This window comes from Colius striatus, chromosome 1 (assembly GCF_028858725.1).
Source record: "Colius striatus isolate bColStr4 chromosome 1, bColStr4.1.hap1, whole genome shotgun sequence".
Lineage (NCBI taxonomy): Eukaryota > Metazoa > Chordata > Aves > Coliiformes > Coliidae > Colius > Colius striatus.
Window position 1 is genome coordinate 134,838,313 of NC_084759.1, and position 19,550 is coordinate 134,857,862.

At 38.9% G+C, this 19,550-nt stretch overlaps 1 protein-coding gene across 5 annotated transcripts in view; it reads left to right on the plus strand.

The window, feature by feature from the left end:
• The window catches only part of ITPR2 (inositol 1,4,5-trisphosphate receptor type 2), a 262,685-nt gene that overhangs the window by 185,516 nt on the left and 57,619 nt on the right, over window positions 1-19,550 (plus strand). For all 5 annotated transcript variants that reach the window (XM_062008731.1, XM_062008738.1, XM_062008748.1 and 2 more), the window contains 5 exons: window positions 532-788; window positions 1,576-1,776; window positions 3,692-3,802; window positions 8,704-8,799; window positions 9,832-9,951. In XM_062008731.1, coding sequence (XP_061864715.1) covers window positions 532-788; window positions 1,576-1,776; window positions 3,692-3,802; window positions 8,704-8,799; window positions 9,832-9,951 — 785 coding nt within the window. The remainder of the gene's footprint in view (window positions 1-531; window positions 789-1,575; window positions 1,777-3,691; window positions 3,803-8,703; window positions 8,800-9,831; window positions 9,952-19,550) is intronic.

A 19,550-nucleotide genomic window follows, 5' to 3' on the forward strand; every position in this document is an offset into this window, starting at 1 on the left:
GTGCCTCAAATATTCTGCCGAGTTGATTAATAAGCTTTAATATTAACCATTGATAATTTGCATCTTTTGTCTGTTTTTCTCTTAATTGTAGACCATCTCTTAAGCTGGTTGCAAGGAATTAGCTTTGACAAAATCAGTGCAGCTCTGCCAGTTCCTAACAGTAGAAGATACAGAACCATATTTTCAGAGAGAAGTAAAAGCTGCTTGCTGCTAATGGGGCTATTTCACAAGAGCAAGCTCAGGAACTGATTTCCCACCCTGTGGTCCTTCCATTGTTCCCATCATTTATTGTATATGGGAGAGAAATAGTAGGGCTTTTTGTTTTAATGTTCTATTTCACTCTGGTTTGTGGTTTATTTGGAACATACTAACCCTTCATGAATTTTGCCCTGATATTCTTTGTAAGTTGCCTAGAGGTCTTTGAAAAGTTAGGCACCAAGAAAAATTGTATTCATTATTATTGTTTTCTTATTGTTTAATCAAATGAGGAGAAAGAGTTTCAAAAATGAAGGAAAATTATCTTCTTTTCAGTAAAGGATTCAACCCTCCATCTGAAAGAGGGTATGAAAGGACAGTTAACAGAAGCATCCTCTGCAACATCCAAAGCTTACTCTGTGTATAGAAGAGAAATGGACCCAGAAATAGATCTTATGGGCCCAGGAGCAGATGCTGCAAATGCGGAAGAGAAGTCTGCAGAAGAAGCAATCATGAGTCCTGCCATTGCAATCATGCAACCAATATTGAGATTTCTTCAGCTGCTATGTGAGAATCACAACCGAGAGCTTCAGGTAAAGTGTTTTTCAGCTGAGCTCCAAAAGTATCACAGGAGCTGGAACTTCATAAGGGAAGAAAAACACAGCTGTGCCATACTCTTGTTACAGGACCATAGCCACATGGAATTGAGAAGTGGCTAAATGTTCCTGTTAGTACAGTTTCTGTGCACAAATGGCAAATCACCACAGGCTTGAAGATGGCAGGAAGTTTCTGTGCAAAGCTTTGGTACTCTTCCTTAGCTATGGTGATCAAAGGCTTTAAGGTGCTACGTGTGTCCCTGCTATCAGTTCCTCTGATAGAAATTACTGTCCCCATAGCAGCCTTTGCAAAGTGAATTTTCTGCAGAGACCTCAGTTCCACATCCAGCAGCCTCCCTTACAACAGTGTTGGCTGTTGTTTGAGCTAAGCTCCTGTTCTGCACTGTTGCCAAGGAGCAGTCCTAATGTACCTGCTCAGCTCTGGAGCAACAAGCTTCCAAGAGAAGGTTCATAGTAGATGGATGAGGACAGACATGCAGGAAATATATGTCATCTAAAGCCAATGCAGATGTTGGCATTCACTTTCCCAAGCCCTCCTTTCTCTACTGATTTAATCAGATAATAGTTCCTCAACAGCTGCCCTAAGGTATGATATATTTTCTAGAGCATAGTGTTGTTCTTCAGTACCTAAGGTACAGCGGCCATGTGGTAGTAAATGGTACCCTTCAGTGTTTTCATGGAAAAAGATTGTGTCTGACTTGACTCTCAACTCATCTTTTATTTTTTTTGTTGTTGTTCCTTGTTCCTTTTCTTCATCCACCAGAATTTTTTAAGACATCAGAACAATAAAACAAATTACAACCTTGTTTGTGAGACCCTTCAGTTTCTGGATTGTATCTGTGGAAGCACGACAGGTGGACTGGGCTTACTGGGACTTTACATCAATGAGAGGAATGTGTCTCTTGTGAACCAGACACTGGAAAGCTTAACCGAATATTGCCAAGGTCCATGCCACGAAAACCAGGTAGGCCTAAATAACTTTTCAATGCAGAAGAATATATCTGAATGTATGATGTCTGACTACTTGTCATAAACCCTTCACTGTGCTTGGTAACATACATTCACTTTTAACTGCTATGACTAGGCTTAACACATTTCAAGCTTTCACAAGGCCTGAGCAAAACTCAAAATAGGTTCTTCCTGTAGCATTTCTGCTTACATGGAGGGTTTCCAGACATCTTGGAAAGAGTTTAATGTCTTATGTCAGTGGGTCTGTGACTTAAACCTCACTTTATGAGGCTGGATTTTAGTCACAGTTGTGGACGTACATCTCAAATAGTCTTGTTTTCTTAATTTTCATACATTTTGCTTTTGCTGATGCTTATATAGGTTGCTAACATTTACTTTCCTTAATTCACACAACTGCCACAAAGTTTAATTTACTATTCTGCTATACTACCTAATGGTATCTTTAATTATGGTATAAGTAGTGAAACGGATGACATTAAAGACCATGCTTCTAATCTTCTATGCCTTGCTTGATGCAGTCTTCTTAAGTCATGTAGCTGTGACTTTTGATACATGTCTCTTTAGTGCCATGCTGAGGCAGTATAGAAAGGTAAAGAATGTAGTTATGTACTACTATATTTGATCTAAAGAGCACTGTAGTAAAGTTGTCACAGTGGATGAAATGGCAGAATTTTTACTGTGGATTAGCAGTGGGAAAAACGTGGTGACTAAAATTACAGAGGCAATTTATTGTTGATATTAGAAATAGCTGAAGAAATGCATGCAGTATTAATGCTATTTCGTTAAAGTGCACAAATGAAGTGTAAAGTACTCTTATTATCATTGCTGGTAATCAGCTGCCTTTGCCTAACACTTTAAAAACAAACAAACAAAAATCCTTTAGTGGTCTAAATTTTAAAGAGTCCTATTTGATCCATTAATGAGTGGAAAAAAAATCTGTAAAAATAGAAAAATAAAAGGACAGGAGATTAAAAGAAAGATATGTTTTAAGATATTCTCCAACAGGTTTACTTGAGGAGCACTGAAGGAACGCTGATAGTGGAAGGGAAGGATTAGTTACACATTACCACTTAGACCTACCTGCTGGGAAGTTGCTCAGGATTTGAGTTATGCTCGCTTACACCAACTGCAAACCTAATGCAGTGTATTTCAGAGGGAAATGCTCCACATGCGCTTTTTTTTTTCCCCCTCTCTTTTTCTGGAAAACTTTCTTCTCTTATTGTCCTATAAACCTGCTAGAATTAAAAATATTGTAGACTTTTATATAACTGACACTTACAAGGCTTAGAGGTCCAGGACTCCAGCTCCAAAAGCCTTTAGGAAGGACCTTCGGCCATAATTACAGTTTTGAATTCCATTTCCAGAAATTACCTTCTGTGCATGACATGTCCAGATGCATGTAGAAAACCTTAATCTTCACAAACCATTCATGCTATAACAGCAATATTAATGCTGGTTGCTGAATGGAAACTATGAGTTTGAGTGTGTAAATTTGATTGAGCCTACATTATGTCTCTGCATGTTTGTTCAGCTGAAGTTGGCAGTGCTCCTGTGGGCTGCCGTCTGTAACTTGTACCACTTGGTGCCAAACTGCGTGATTCACTGCAAGTATATTTTAGCTTGCATCGCCTTTCTGCCAGGTGTATACTTCACTATTGACAGTGTTAGCCTTAGTTCTGTACTACACAAGTCTCCCTCAGCGCCTCCTGTGGCACATTTTCAGGCTGCTTTGCTTTGGTTATGAGGTTCATTGCTGCTACGAGGTCTTTCAAGTTCTGGATCCCTGTTTTGGAAATTTACTTATATGCATATTTTCTCTTTCCCTCTGCCTCCTCCATTTTCCCCTTTTTCCTCCTTCTTTCTTCCCTTTCCCTTCACCACCTCCCCAACTCCTTTCTTGTATTTTGCAGACTTGCATAGCTACCCATGAATCTAATGGGATTGATATTATAATTGCACTTATCTTGAATGACATAAACCCTCTTGGCAAATACTGCATGGACTTGGTTCTTCAGCTAAAGGTACAGTAAATGTAAATTTGTTTATTTAAATTTTAGTAATAATAGAAGATATACCTATGCAAGAGCTCCAGGCAATCTGACATTTACTTAATCTTACCATAGCATAATATACTCAGTAGCCTTTGAAAACAAATGCTCCAAATGAATTCAGCTCAGCTTCTGAATCCTTATCAGGCCCTCTACTGTAGGCCTCTTGACCCACTGTTGTATTTTGGAGTATGCCTTCAGCTTTTTGGTTTTTAAATCCTATTAAACAGGCACAATATAGCTAGCATGAAGAGCCTATGTTGTAGGCATAAAATCTCATGAGACTGAAAAATAGCAGCACTGTACAGACATGTAGCAAGTCAGACATTTGCTGTTTATACTGAACTCTAAAAAATTACTTGAGAAGGAAATATTTTGAAAAAAGAATAATATATCAAATGACCTGCAATGTCAAATAAAGTCGAAAACAAGGTTAAATTAAATTGTCCTAGTGCCCTCTGAGGAGGAGGACAAAGTCTAGGGTAGGAGGGTGAAGAGTGGAGTGGGAGGGGTTATAATTTTGTTCTGTGTTCTCTGGAGAGCTGGATAGGCTTGTAGATAAGTTTCTCTGGTCAGTGTGCCATCACTTGCAGAAGGGAGCTCTGCAGCTGTACTGTCTGCCTTAGAAGGGTAGGAATTGTCCAAGAGAAGCCTTGGATTATTGCCTTTTCTTGTCTTCTGAATGAAATATTTCTATTGCAGATGGTCTGTTTCCACCTCAAAACCAGCAAATACTTTGTGGTTGCTGCGTTGCATCATATTGGCAACGTTATTTCTGTCTAATAAAATAATTACTATAGCTATATATCATGTACAATGAAACACTGAATCAACAGTGCTTTACATATGATTTTAATAACTGTAATTACATTTTTGAATGGCACTGTAATTCAGGCCCCCCACAAGCAAAACACTTCAGCAGACATTTAACTTTGAACATGCAAATAGTTCTTTTGAAGTCCAGATTTCAGTCCTTGAAAAAACTTAGCTATGGTAACTTCAGTGCCAGTTTGATTTCCTATTGTCATAAATCCATCAAAGGCTTGAGCAACATCTTTTCTAATAACCAAAAATGGAGTTTAGTGAAATTGCTGCAAGGACCAGTTTGATCCTTTTCATAGAAGACTATGTATGCCTTACTCTTGACCAAATAGCAAAAGTTGTAATGAATGATACCAAAGGTTCAAACTGTGGAAATGATTCTGATTTTGCAGAATAACGGAGTCATTTTGGTTAGAATGGACATCTTGAGATCATGTTATCCAACCCTCATGATTAAGCACAGTCAGCTAGAACAGGTTTCCCAGGACCATATCCAGTTGAATATCTCCACAGTTGGAGACTCCACAACCTGTCTGTGCAACCTATTCCGGTATTTGATCACTCTCACAGTAAAAAAGTGTTTTCTTGTGTTTAGATGGAATTTAATGTGGTATCTTAATTTGTGTACAATGCCTCTTGTCCTCTCTCTGAGCACTGCTGAGAGGAGTCTGGCTTCCTTTTTTTGTTCCTTCCCATCAGATATGTATATATATTAAGATCCCTCTGAGCCCTCTCTTCTACAGGCTGAACAGTTCCAGCTCTAAGCCACTCCCTGTGTGAAAAATGCTCCATTCTCTTCATAATCTTTGTGTCTTTTTGCTGGACTCATTCCAGTAAGTCTATTTCTTTCTCATACTGGGGAACCCAGGACTGGACACAGTGCTGGGCCAGATGTGATCTCAGGAATTAGATCCAAATTAAGAAGCTACTCGTTTTTATTTTGAGTGGCATCACGTTGAAGTAATGTAGCACTGAGTTTCCCAGGTTATGTTTAACGCTGACAATCTGTCAGTGTTCATAGGCAGCTATGAAGTTGCAAATACATAAATTTTGCAATGAAAATACATAATGCAAAGTATATAGGATGACACACACATAAAAACAAGCTCAGACCCTGTATTCAGGGAACATTATATGTTGAACTTAGACCATCTAACCAAAGCAAAGGCAATACAGAATTATATTTCCCCATGCCATCTTAATTTAGCTTGTTTTGCACATAGCTTGTGATGTGGTATTTAATTACATCTTCATGGATTATTTTTTCCACTGGACTCCTAAATCATTTTGTGAGCAGAGCAGACAGTGTTTACTGAGTTCACAGGTAGTCAGTGTTCTGCTCTGCTTCTTGTTATTTTGAATATGACCCCCTGGCCTTCCTTACTGACTAGTATTTAAACCCCGTCACACAGTATGACCTCAATATCTGCCACTCTGTATAGTGACAGGATGAAGAGATATTGTCAGTCTAAGGGTAGAGAGTAATACTAATGGGTTTTGGGCTTTTCTCATAGCGTGTTACTCTGCTGTAATTAGTTGCTTCACATATTGATTTATTTTTCCAAAACTCTTATGTGGAAATAAGATGGAAAGCCATCTTATTAAAGAGAAATGAAGGCCAGAAGTACTTTGGGTTGTCCTGTCTGTAGCACCTGGCAACTGAATTTTCACACTACTAATGTGTTATGCAGAACTTTATACTATATTTTCAAAGTACTGGACCTCTTTTCCTCATTGATGTGTGGGAATGAAAATCAGATCCTTTGAGAAAAGCACACAGAAAATGAAGAACGAGTAGTAGTCAAATGAATGTCTCAAGTGCAAGGGATCAAAGAGAAAACAAAATGACCTGGAAGATGCACCCACCTGCTGTAATTCTAGGCTATGGCATGCCACTTTTGCAGAATCAGTAGCAAGAAGCTGACTGTTGATGACACAAAGTCCTACCCACTCTCTACCTTTCCATACTTCCTGGAAGCTTCAGGAGGCTTCTCTCCATCCCCACCGTTGTTTGCAGTGGGAAATAGCTTCAGAGTCCTCCTCAACCATGAGTGAGTAGACTGGTGCCTTCCTCCACAGTTTCCTCCTCTTCCTTCTCAAGGGAGCCTGTCTTGCTCCCTTCCCTCCTTCTCAGTTTGAGATCCTACTGATGCTGCCACAGCTGACTTGTCACCACTGTAAGGAAAGACTGCAGCGGAAAAAGAAGCATCCAATTCCTCAGAGCAGCACCCTGTTCAAGTACCTTAAAATGCTCTCCTTTCACTCTTCCTAGTCTCTATCACTGTGCACATCAAACTTTTGTCATGTTGGATGTAAGGTAAAGAGTCTTTGGACCTTTATAATGGGTCATGCTGGATCAAAAGGAAAGGGGAGATATGGGAAAATCCATATGGAGTCCCGTTCTTCTTTAGCCTCTCTCAGTTTGATCTTTTCTGCTCATGTGTTGTTCTTTGTCCTTACCTCATCCTTGTGTTGGCAAGCGCATTCTCCTCTCTCCTGGTTTATCACTCAACCTCCAGTCTCTGCTCTCAGAAAGTCCTAGTTCCCCTGTTATGTATAAATCCTCATTCTATTCATCCACACTTCTATCTTCTCCTTCCCTCTGCTGCTGATTTCTGCATCCTACAGTCCTCCAACTAGAGATGTTAAACCTCGGCTTGACACAACCCTGAGCAACCTACTTTGAGCAGGATGTGGAAGTGCTGAAAGATTAGTCCAAAGAAGATCCTCAAATGTTGGATTTTGTGATCCAACTTTCATGGTTTTGTTGTGATTCTGTGTCCACCAAGAAGAAACTCTGAGGGCTTTTAGCTGTGAAATTCCAGCAAGCTTCTACAATATAGTATTCAAATTGTAATTTTAGAAAGGACTTATGAGTTGGACTACTTTGTGATTCCTTGGGGACTACAACTTGCATCATTTTCTTGTCTTCGCCTTGGATGCCTGAGATTTTCAGCTCTACTATCAAAACTTGGAGATACAAAGGCTGCTTAAAATGGAAATTCCTTGATTGTGCAGGAAATAACATCTTTCTTTTTGCCCTGATCCCAAAAGCATCCAAACTCCTCAAAATTGTCTGTACTAGTTGTCCAAGGCACATACTCGCTGCAAGAAATTTCAGTTTGATTTGCTGATGTCTGAAAATAAGCAGCTAAGAAAGAGTTTGTATGGTGGGTTTAGAGTTTTACCGGCCCTTATCTGTATAACAGGACTGCAGTCTGCTTCCAAGTGTTCACTCAGCTCGGTCTGTAACAGAGGATGATGAGAATGCCGTGAATGGGAACAGAAGATGCTGTGGCAGGCAAATCAAGGCCACCATACTCTGTCAGAAAGCAGTCAACCCTCCAAACCCATTCTTTCTCTCCTGTCCACAGGATCCAATTTAACTGGAAAGCAGTCTGGTCTCCGAAGTCTATAAGCACTACTGGGTTACTGCTACTAAAGCTCACACTGTTTAATCCTTTGGAGAAAGAAGTCTCAGTGAAAAGCAGCAGGTTGAAAAAGTGGAGTGTTTTTATACATTTCCCTAGGAATATTTGATAGTGAAACAAAATTCCAGATAGTATGAGAACAGGGATTTTTTGTAGCTTTTCAAATAATACCCAGTCAGATTTTATAAAAAAACAAAGGGAAGGGAAACCTGCCTGAATGATGAAACCTTTTGTGTAATACATTTTGTAATTACCTTTGTTGAGTATTGTTTTCACAGAAAGGCATGGCAAAAACTGCTAGGTGGGCAATAAGAAAAGGAAATGGGATTTTGTTTCTTGTGTACAATATAGAACAAGACTTTGTATTTAAGTCAAATATTTTTCAGTCGTTAAAACACTTCTTGCAGTATAGTGGGCAGGATTAGTTAGCCTTACAGTAAGCTGACATTAAAATGGGAGAAAAACCCTATTAAATATGTCAGGAAGGTAAAAGATGTGAGTAGTTTAAAATCTTATCCACTAAAAAAGTGGTCCTCGTAATCTCAATTAAAACAAATGCAAGGGTCATTAACCCATGAAATAGATTTTTAAATTCACATTAATTTTGTTTTGTATTTCTAGAACAATGCCTCCAAGCTTTTGCTGGCTATTATGGAAAGCCGGCATGACAGTGAGAATGCGGAAAGAATCCTTTTCAACATGAGACCGAGGGAGCTGGTGAGAAAACTCCTGAATATTCATAAATCCTTTGGCTGAAATAAAAAATTCTGTCATTAAAACATTTTAAAAATGATCTGCATCGAAGCCGAAAAGTGTTGGCAGCATATAGTGACACAATGTATCCAGATAGTACTAATTCACAAAAAGTACTTTAAAAGGATCAGGCATGCATGATTTCAGTCTTTACGACTTCATTATTTTTATCCGTTCCGAGCACTTTTCTGTAATTGTTCCCTAACTAAATTATCATATTATGGTAGACTGTCTTCAAGTACACTTTGTCAGGGGCTGGCAAATTAAGCCTGTACAGTTTCCAAGACAGTGCTAACAGAAATGTGTGTGCATACATGTAATTTATATAATGTATGTGTAAGTTATATATACCTACATGTATGCCTTGTGAACAAGGAGAGTTACAAACAGTTGTTGCCGTATTTTGGGATAATGATGATGCTTGTGTAATTCTCCAGGAATTTTAAATAAGTTGGAAAACTGTAGAAATTGTTTCCAGTCCAATTGACCATGTAACAGCAGTGACTAAAAAATCTGTTTTGTGGGGAGCTCTGTGGGCCCTTAGGCAGAGCCCAGTATTCTGCTGGCTTCAGGGCATCATCGCTGAGGTGGCATGTTATCACAATAAGGTACAACTGCAGGATCAGGACCTGCATGAGGAGTGACGGATTGTCCCCACGTTGGTTCTGTAAGAGGCTTTTGAATACTTTGGAATCAGTAGATCAGTTTTTATGAGCATTTGTGAAAATACCTGCTCACAAAGGCTCAGCATTCCTGTTCCTTTCTTGTGATTGCAGTTTTGCTGATGAGAAATGTAGCAGTTTGGAGCTCTGTAAATTGAAGCTTTTCTTCATTCAGAAAGTGCTTCTCAGACTGCTTGCTCTTCTTGCAGAACTGCAGGGCACCCATCCAGGCTTGAGCTGAACAAAGCAAGTGTATTCAAACATAGTGTGATTACTCTTTTTTCCCCAAGAATGACATTTATTTAATCTCTTCCTGTTTGGGTTTGTATTACAGGTGGATGTGATGAAGAATGCTTATAACCAAGGCCTTGAATGTGACCATGAGGAGGAGAATGGAGATGATGGCATCTCCCCAAAAGATGTTGGCCATAATATCTTTATTTTAGCACATCAGGTATGTCTTATTTATTGTGTGACTGCTTCCAGAAAAGTGTTAGACGGTTAAACCCCACACAAAACCTGTATGATCAAAAAGGGGTTTTTTTTCCTGGCTGTCATTTGCGTACAACGTGATGACTTTATCTGGAAAATTGCTCAGAGCAAGACAAGCAAGCAGTCTCACCGGATGCTTAGGCACTCTGTGGGATTTGGTGGGCTCTCTTCATGTGGAATAATATTGTAGAGCAAAACCAGTTAATGTCCATTTACCTTTGTTGTCCTCTAACGTTAACAACTCATTTAATCATAAATCAAGCTATCATTATTGGTGCATTTTAAGTAGCAGCTTTAGGCGTGATGCCTAGTGAACTTGAATTGAGAAGATTCCTATTATTTTAGATAAACTAGCTAGCCAATAAGAATAATTGGGCCTTTTTACTGTTTTCTCTTTTTGAATTATGTTGTAGCGCTCTCAAACTTTTTCTGATAACTTTTGCTTCTCTACTGATAAAGGTAGAATGTGTATGGAAGATTTGTATTTAATGAGTTGGTATCAAAAATAGTTAATTTTTCTATTGTACTAACAGTATTGAAAAGAGTTTTTAAATTAAAAAGGTAAAGACCACATTTTTTTATTGTATCATAAATTATAGCATTTGGCCTTACACGCAAGGGCCAAATCTTTAAAAAATGTTTTTACTTAGTAAGTAGAAATAAACAGATGGGTATAGGGGGAGTGTTCTACATTCAGTATGCTTATTAAGGTTGTTAGGAATTGAATACTCAATGGAAAAAGAAAAGAAAGTGATCTAAGGTTACAGTAGTATTATGCAATGTTTCTTTCAAGCAAAGAATGCCAAAACAATTACTGATCACATTTAAATAAGTACATCTTGTTATTATGTTGTTGCGATTGATCATGTTTGACTCTTGTGCTTTATGTAGGACTGTATAAAAGATACTCATTGAAGAGGATAGAATTTTTAGAAAGCTTCTGTAGCTCCTTACCTTGTATGACTACTTACTCCATGTATGTATGCTTTTAATGAAAATCTAAATGCTTGCCAAATTCAAATGTTGGTGTTTTATGTCTTATGCCTACAGTTTTTGATAAAGGACTTAATAGGGTTTATGACAACAGAAAATAAGTTTTGGTGAGTAGAATATAGGCCTAAAACTATATATGAAGTGACTGCTGAGATCATTTTACAAAAGAAGTCACTATCAAGGGTACACTAGCTAACTGTAGATTAAGCACCATCCCTAGATACATATTCAGGACGCTAGAGAAGTCTATGATGGTGCTCCACAGCTATTCCAAATGCCTGACCTGTAGTTGGCATTTGGCTGCATAAGACTGGATATTTTTACAGCAATTTACTGAGATTCTTCCTGTTCTGTGCAGTTAAGTGGCATGATTGGCTCTATGCTGTAAAAATATCCACCTTTTTACAAAAGAGGGACTGTTTTCTTTTTCTTGCATTTCTGTAACACAGCGTGTGTGTGTTTACAATAGCTTTGCACCCATGTCAAGCCTCATATCAAAACAAAGCAATGGAAGGACAGGCAATTTGGGGCCTTTCTCTATCCTCCACTGATGAAAAGCTATGATTCTTGGCACACAACTGATGATCTTTGACCCCAAACTCTTTCCATGTGTGCCCTTTTGGTTGTTCTGGGATGGGCAGGATACGAACATGGTCCCTCCTCAGTAAGGCCATTGTTGCCAGGTTCTTTTCCTGTCTCCATTCTCCTAACACCCTCTTATGCCTTGCTGTGTCAAAGTGGCTTTTTGGTGCCTGGGCCTTGCATTTGGCTTAGCTGATCTGGTTTACATGACATTTCTTTACTCTGCTCCTTACAGTTTCACAGTTCACCTGACTTTTTTTTTTTTTTTTTTTTGTACAAGCAGGCTAGCTCATTAGTCACTTTCCTGACATTTCCTTGTGACTGCTTGCTCTAGTTACAGCTTTTTGGTCCTTCCATAAGAGCAGAATCAAGACCATGAGTTCCTCTTTTTGCCGTTACAGCCCTCAAACACAGACAGTTTATTTTGGGGAGCTCAGACTTTCAGTTTTTGTCGTTGCAGTCTTCAGGGTGATGGTAGGTTCTGCATTTTGCCACCACTACATCCTTCCTTGCCCTTTCTGTGGTTGATTTTACCAGAAGCAAAAGACTTTCTTTTAAATGTGTGACCCACAGTGCATAGAAAGTTAAGAATATGTCACCAGCAAGACTGAAATTTCTGCTACTGAATCTCCTTTAGAACCTTCCAGACCCTACCCCAAATCCTTATGCAGGGATACATGAACAAGTGCATGTGCACACTTGTACATAACACACACATACATAAAAAGATATGTGGGCACAGCAGCATGTGACATGATGATAAGATGCTGACTAAATATGTCACATCATGACAGCTATCATGTCCCTTCCACATGTTTCTCTGCCCTCTCTTTCCTTTATTTCCTCATGTCCCTCTAGCCTCCCACGTGCCATAGCTGTGCTGTCTCACCTGCACTGACTCCAGACTGTCTGGACACTACTCCTCCTCACTGTTCCTGTTCAAAGTATTATGAGCAGAGAGGAGAAGGGAGCACCACTGAGAGAAAGCAGAACTTGCTTGTCAGTGAGGAACTACCCTGAGCTGCATCCCTACTCTGCAGTTTGGCATTGGGGTAGGGTCTCCTTTCAGACACAGCTCTCTACAGCTGCTTGTGGAGAAGCAACACAAACTCACGCTTGAGGTCACATCCTGGACAAATAAAGTTGTTATTGCTAGATAGAAAGCATTCACCATTCTCTTGAAAATCCATGGAGGAGATTCCATTTTCTTTGTCTTGTTCAAATGTCATGCTCAGAGCCGAGCCTGGAATGTGACATTGCTAATTTCCTACAAATTTCCTTTGGATGAATGCCAGTGGTGTGTTACGGATAGTTCCATCCGTTCTTATACCACTTTTTTTCAAGCCTCAGTTAAACTAAATTGGTGTGGTATTTTTATTGCTGTCCTTTTAAAAGATCATGTTAAAGCAGGCTACACTTTGTTTTGCAAAGTCAGTAAGACTGTCCACAAAGATATTTCATCTTGATGTGATGTCCCTGTAAAGATTACGAAAGCTTTTGACATAGTAGCACAAAAAGTTTCATATTTAACTCATTTCTTATGTACAGAAGCTTTAGTGCGGGAGAATCAAGCTTGTTAATGGCTATCCCAAAAGAAAAAAGAAAACATAAAAGACTGAGGAAATCCACTGGCTTTTCAGATGATTGCTTGAGCTTGCTACCTATTAGTTCTAACAAAGCATTTCAGTAGTTTCTAAACAACAAATAAAGCTTTCTTGGAGTTAGTAGTGTTTCTGTGAGTTTTATCACTCCTTTACATTTATATGAAGTAAGGTAAGGCACTGATTATAACCACAGGCTCCTGTAGTTTGCATCCATGTGCTTCTGTTAAAAGAAAATACTTTGGAGTGTTTCTCTGTGTTTTTCAGCTAGATGCAAACTGCCTAAATCAGGCATGAAGCCCAAGCTATTACACTTCTACCTTTCAGCAGGGGTACCATTCATGAGGCTCAGAAGAACTTGAAATAGCCTTACAGAGCTTGCAGCATGGGAAAAATGCACTTTCATCTGCCTGTAGAACTGTGTAGACATATCCTTGGTCTAAGAGGATGTGAATGAGTAAGGAGCGGGGAAGAAAATTGTAATTCCACAACAAAATTTTCAAATTTGCAATGCCTTGTGACTTCCTCCACCTGGTTCACAAAGCTGTTGCAGGAGTATAGGAGTACTGATCCAGTGTGTCATGATTGTGATGCACTCCATTAATGATGCATGTTCTGTGTTCTCAGACTAGGGGAATATTTACTTAGCTGCTCAGTTTTAAAAGGATGTTTAAATGCCTTGCTAGAAAGAGACGATGAGTCTTGGAATCCACAATAACTTTGTAACTTCCAGGTAAATAGAAGATTGTTGAATTCTTTAATAAGGTTAAGCTAAAGATTTATTTAAATCCAATGGAGTACTAAAACTACTTATACAATTTCCTGGCAGCATCAAGACTTTTGAAAAATTATTTCCTCTACCCCATAAGGTTAGAAAAAATTAACACTGCTTGATATCAGTGTAGACATACAGCATAGATGAGCACAGACTTGAAGGAGACTGTCTTCTGATAGACTTACACAGTGGGAAATGTTCTTCCATTTATAACTTCTTAAAATAAATCAAGGGAAAAGAGATAGGATTTGGATTGTAAGGTTCTGCAGGTATTGCTAAACATACTGTAGCACCTGAACATCATGAGTTAGTCATACTCCTGCCTGTCTGGTGCTAATTTTAAATGGGCTGAGCAAAATAAGTCATTCAGTCTTATGTATTTAAGATATTAATAGTAGAATCGAGATTGCCTTATCAAACCTGGCAAGCTTGATCCAACTGAAGTCTTATTACTATGTTTTCTTCATGCAATGTGTTGCGTGAAGAGTATTTGCTAACTAGGCGACTAAAATGGTAGTAATTAATGGCATGGATTTGTAGTTTGGGAGTAGGGATACAGTAGATGGTATTTTTTAGAAGTTACTGGTTTTGATGTTTGAAATAGGGCTGGTTTGAAGAGACTAGGATATGATGCGTTCATTTAGGAGACACTAAAGGCAGTTTAAAAAAATTTAGCTATCCAAATATGTAAAATTCTAAGAAGCTCAAAGACACTGTTTCTGTAAGTTTCTGTTTAGCATGTCATTCTGTGTCTCTTGTTGTGTTTGAGTATGGCAAGGCTGGGACCACCTTTATTTTCCACATAAGTGCTGTGCCTAGAACTACATGATTCTGGGACTTGATATGCTACAGCAGAACAAATCCATGACAATAGTGATTTCATAAATTTTCTAAGGATTGATCTTCCTTTTATAGGATTTTGCAGCAATTAAAAACTTTTGTTAATTTTGTTTCCCCCTCTCTTAAAGTAGATGGTATTACCCAATGTTACAGGTAAAGACACCAATCCAGAAGCAAATATAGACAGCAAGGCATTATCTCCCATGGGAAGGGAATACATCTTGCTTCATCCCGTGTACTTTCCTTTGACTGCTACATTGAGTTTCCTTCTATGCTCCATTGATCCCACCTACTTTACGAGGAAATTTCCTCTTTATGAGGAAAATTGGCATTTATTGGGTAGTACAGTTGAGAAGTGCATAATCACTGAACATATTAGTACTTTATGAGTCTTTTGAAGAGATCGTGCTAACCTATGTTTTTCAAATAATCTTTTGTGTGCTGCCAATATTATGGATTGTTAAGGCAAGAAGAATTTTCATAAAATGACAGAATCACAGAATGGTAGAGGTTGAAAGGGACCTCTAGAGATCATCTAGTCCAACCTCCCTGCTAAAGCAGGTCCATCTCAATCAAGGGATTCCATGGCAAGAGCTTGCTTAAAATGATTGGTGCAGATTTTCCATGGTTTGGTGTGTGGTGAACATGAAATGTAACATTGTGAATGTGTGCCTTCAAATGTGAGACAGGATCACTGCATGTAATTTGTCCTTTGGTATGAGAATCCAAAGATTTCTGAACTAGCTGTGTTGTCCCAGGCAAAAAAACCCCAGCATTCTGCATGACATGTGACTGTAGTCAGGGGGACATTTGAGGGGAAATTTGACTGTTTAAAAAGAATTGTTGAAGAGGACAGAAATTAATTATTTAATATTATCCATCTCTATGCCACAACAATGAAATACTTGGAAAGCTATTTAGGATAGGGAACGAGTGGAATAAATTACAATCTCCAGTAGTCTGCAGTGGGCATTAACTGGCTCAGTCAATAGTGTTATACTATGGAAAAGAGATGCATGGAAGCCAAGTGGAAAAGTCTTGCAAGAATACCTTCACCCTTGATGGTGGTGTTGATGTTACTGCCCCAAAACATTTCCCTAAAGGAGATCGCCTATTCCTTATGGGAGCTGAGAGTTACCAGAGTCGTTTACTCTAAAAGGCAGGGTTATCTTTATCCAGTTGGAAATCAGCTTTCAGCTCTAGCTCCATAAGAGCTGAGATCTGACCACCACACTGGTTTAATGAATTTTAAAATTTGCAGACATCTTTTTGCTCATTCTCTGCCTCAGGCAGATGCCTTGCTCCAAACCAGAGCTTTGCCCGTTAGTCCAAGAAGTGCAAATATAGTTCAGTCACATTTTGTGTAGCAATTCTCAAATTTTGCATCTGAGGTAAGCAAGCAGCAACTGGCAGGTATTACTTGGGTCATCCCAAGCCGTTCCAAGTCGTCCCTGATGGCAAATGGAGGAAAATACTATATGTACTTAAATAAACAGAACTACATGTTGAGACTAGAAGATGGTCAAATCTATCCTTCAGGATAAAACTGTCCTTCAGGATGACTAGCGCAAGTTTGTGCAGTAAGGATGCTCCCTTTCTGCAGAACGGGTAGAATTTTTTGAACTAAATGATTTTTTGCAAGACTTTGCTGAGGCTTGCATTTTTGGAGTGGGTTTTGTTGTTGTTGTTTCTCTCTTCTTAACAGAGAAGCTCTTGCTCTTGGCAATGCCAAAAGAAAGAGCTAATAGGGACCAGTCCCAGGAACCATGACTGTCAGGGGACTCATATCCTTGGCTGCCAGACCTGAAACTTCTCATAGAACTTTTATGCTCCACATGTTGTTTTGTAGTTATCATCTTGATGAGACAGGCTAAGGCATCAAAATGACATGGGCTAATTAAATGTCAGCAGAGTCAGAAGCTGTTGCAAGGAATTTACACTTAGATTGCCAAGACACACATCACCCTCCTTGCAGCTCATTAGGATGCTCTATAACTCTACCTTCAGCCAGCTACGGTATGGAGAGGCAGTATGGAGTGTGCCACAAAGGCTTGACACTAATGAGCACCTGAAAGATTAAACCAATGTCTGTGGCTGCTGTTAGGTCTCAGGTTAAAACCCTGGCAACTTGTCCTTCAATGTTTTCTTTCTCTCCCCTTCTCCTTGGAAGCAATCACCTCAGGATCCTGTCCTGACTTTGACAGGGATCTGCATGGGGACCTCTGTTTTCCCTCTGCTGTCCTGTTGACTTAGACTGCTAAGAACTGCTAGGATTTATGCTAAAACTTTTTGCTGTAGACTGGCCACCAAGGTTTTGTCTTATTTTAATTTTCCTGGTTCTGCTTCTCTCGAGTAAAACCAAGTGTCTATTATACATAAGTGTGTGTTTTATTACATGTAATATTAATGACAGATATATCCTGTTTGTCTGTGGCAACTGTGCATTTCACTAGTGCACAGGTGGCCTTAATATTTCTGCTTTGTGGTATTCTTCTTCTGTCTTTAACTTCTGTAATCCTATGTACTTTTGTTTTGTGGTTTACAAGATTTTTTTTGTCATTGGGAAATACGTTGTATTAGTGTCAGGGCCCAAATGTTACACCAGAAGAAATATCCTTTCTTTTTCAAATATCTGCATTGTGAAATCTCTGCATTAGTCTGTGGTTTTACTCTGAAAATTGGCTGTGGGACAATGACATACTCTTTAAGATACTCTCTGCTCTCTGGCTGTATTTGCAGTCCTGTGTTAGCAATAAACATGTGCTACCTTTTTATTGCTATCTGAAGCAACATGGACTGGGAATGAACTTTCATTCTCCTTTGGTTCTGCATCATCAGCAGGGTGGTTTCTTAGTTTCCCACTTCAAGAATGGGTCTTAATATAGCCATATCTTCAGCTGACCTACGTGGAAGTGTCTTCAATGAAAACAAGCAAGCAACACGGATTTACGCTGTTAAAGAACTTGACCTGTTTCTCTCAAACTGTACTCTTACTCTCGAGCTCCTCGCATTTGGCATGCAAAGTTTTCAGTAAGAATGATGATATATGGATGAAAAGGAGAATGACTTGACTTTAAAGCTTTTTGATTGAAATTACATGGAGGAGCATTAATAGAATTAAAGATCATTTTACTTGTAAATTGAGTAAACTCAATCCAGAAGCCATTGAGAGACAATAAATGTGGGACCACACAGTGCCATCTTTGCAAAGTCACTCTTTAAAGTAGACCGCTCTTTCAGTTACCCTCAGCTGCAGTGTGTACATTTGTCTGCTCAGAAATATATATAACATAACTACTTAATTCATTCAGATTGCAGCAAACTCCCCTTATTAATAAATGGAGATTTTTCACAAAGTATTGAGTTTCTAGTAGTCTGCTGTAGTGAAGGCTTCCTCTGGAAGCAGAGCTGGGGCTTTTCCATTAGAAGTGACCTTCAAGTGAACCAAAGTGCACTTTTTCTTAGATCTGAAGCTGAACTAAACCATTTTACTCTAATCTAGGAGGAACTTGCTTTGTTTGTTTTGAGGAGAACTGAGGGTAACCTTGGAAATACCATGAAAGTGAAGTCTGGTCTTACTTAATATTATCAGAGCAATTCTAATAGACCTCAGATATGTGCATTGTGAAATCCTACACCTTAATTAAAAACAGGGGGGACATCTTCTCTAACAAAGACATACTTTTTTGTCCCACTTGATTGTTCAGTACTCACTGAAGTAATTGTAGGTTAACAAAAATAAGGAGCATTAAACAATGTCATAATATGTCTGTTCCTCACAGTTGTTCAGTTTTAACTCTCATCTCCTCTGATGTAACAATTTAATTAGGTATCTCAGTCATCATAGGGTTTTCTAGAGTAGACAAGGTCTGAATTTGTAATCAAATAGGCAGAGCTCTTTATTTCACTTGTTTAACACAGTGCAGAAAACTGAAAATGAGGTCCACCTTGCACTTTTTCTGAGGCAGCTGTAAGAATTACTGATTAAAAATGTCCAGTTGTGAAATTTAATTTTAACAGCTGATTATACTTTTCTGCACCAAAAATGAGGTGTACAGTTACTTACGTCCACCAGTATTTTACAGCAGTAGAACACTTTCAGATCTGCACACAGATAATCATCTAATCAGCCTGAAGTTAAAGAAATGGTTTCTCTGCCATTGTGTGTGGGCAAGGATTTTCATAGTTTGTTTTATGAATGATGATCTATTGTAGCCTTAAATGAAGTTAGTCTTTCCAGACTCTTTTTTTCTATGAGTCTGTCAGCTGGGCACCATTTATCTGCTACTTAGATGGGTAAAGCAGCATTATTTGTGAATGTAAGATGAGGAGACAGATTAAACTTTCACCCTTTTTCTTGCCCTCTGGAAACTGTTAGGTGCCAGGTGAAAGTGCTCTCCTGAGGACACTAGGCATAATACAGAGTTGGAAAGAGCAACTTACCATTTTGCTCTCTTTTCTCTCTGTTCCTATGACCCCAAATTATATTTTTTAAAGGTATTGTCCTCTACTAATTGGAAGATGAGGCAGACATTCAACAGCATCATTGAAAAAGCTGGAAAATATCACCACTGTATTTATTTAAAGGGAGACACCTCTCAGTTCCTGTCGGCCTCCACACTCGGTAGCTGCTCTGGTTTGTACCTCACAAAGTAGATGCATCAGACCCCTACAGAGATTAGGAAATGCATGTCCACCATGCAGGACTGCATAATGGCCATACTCCAATGCTTGAATCAAGTATTGTGAACTTAAGCCTCTTTAATGTGC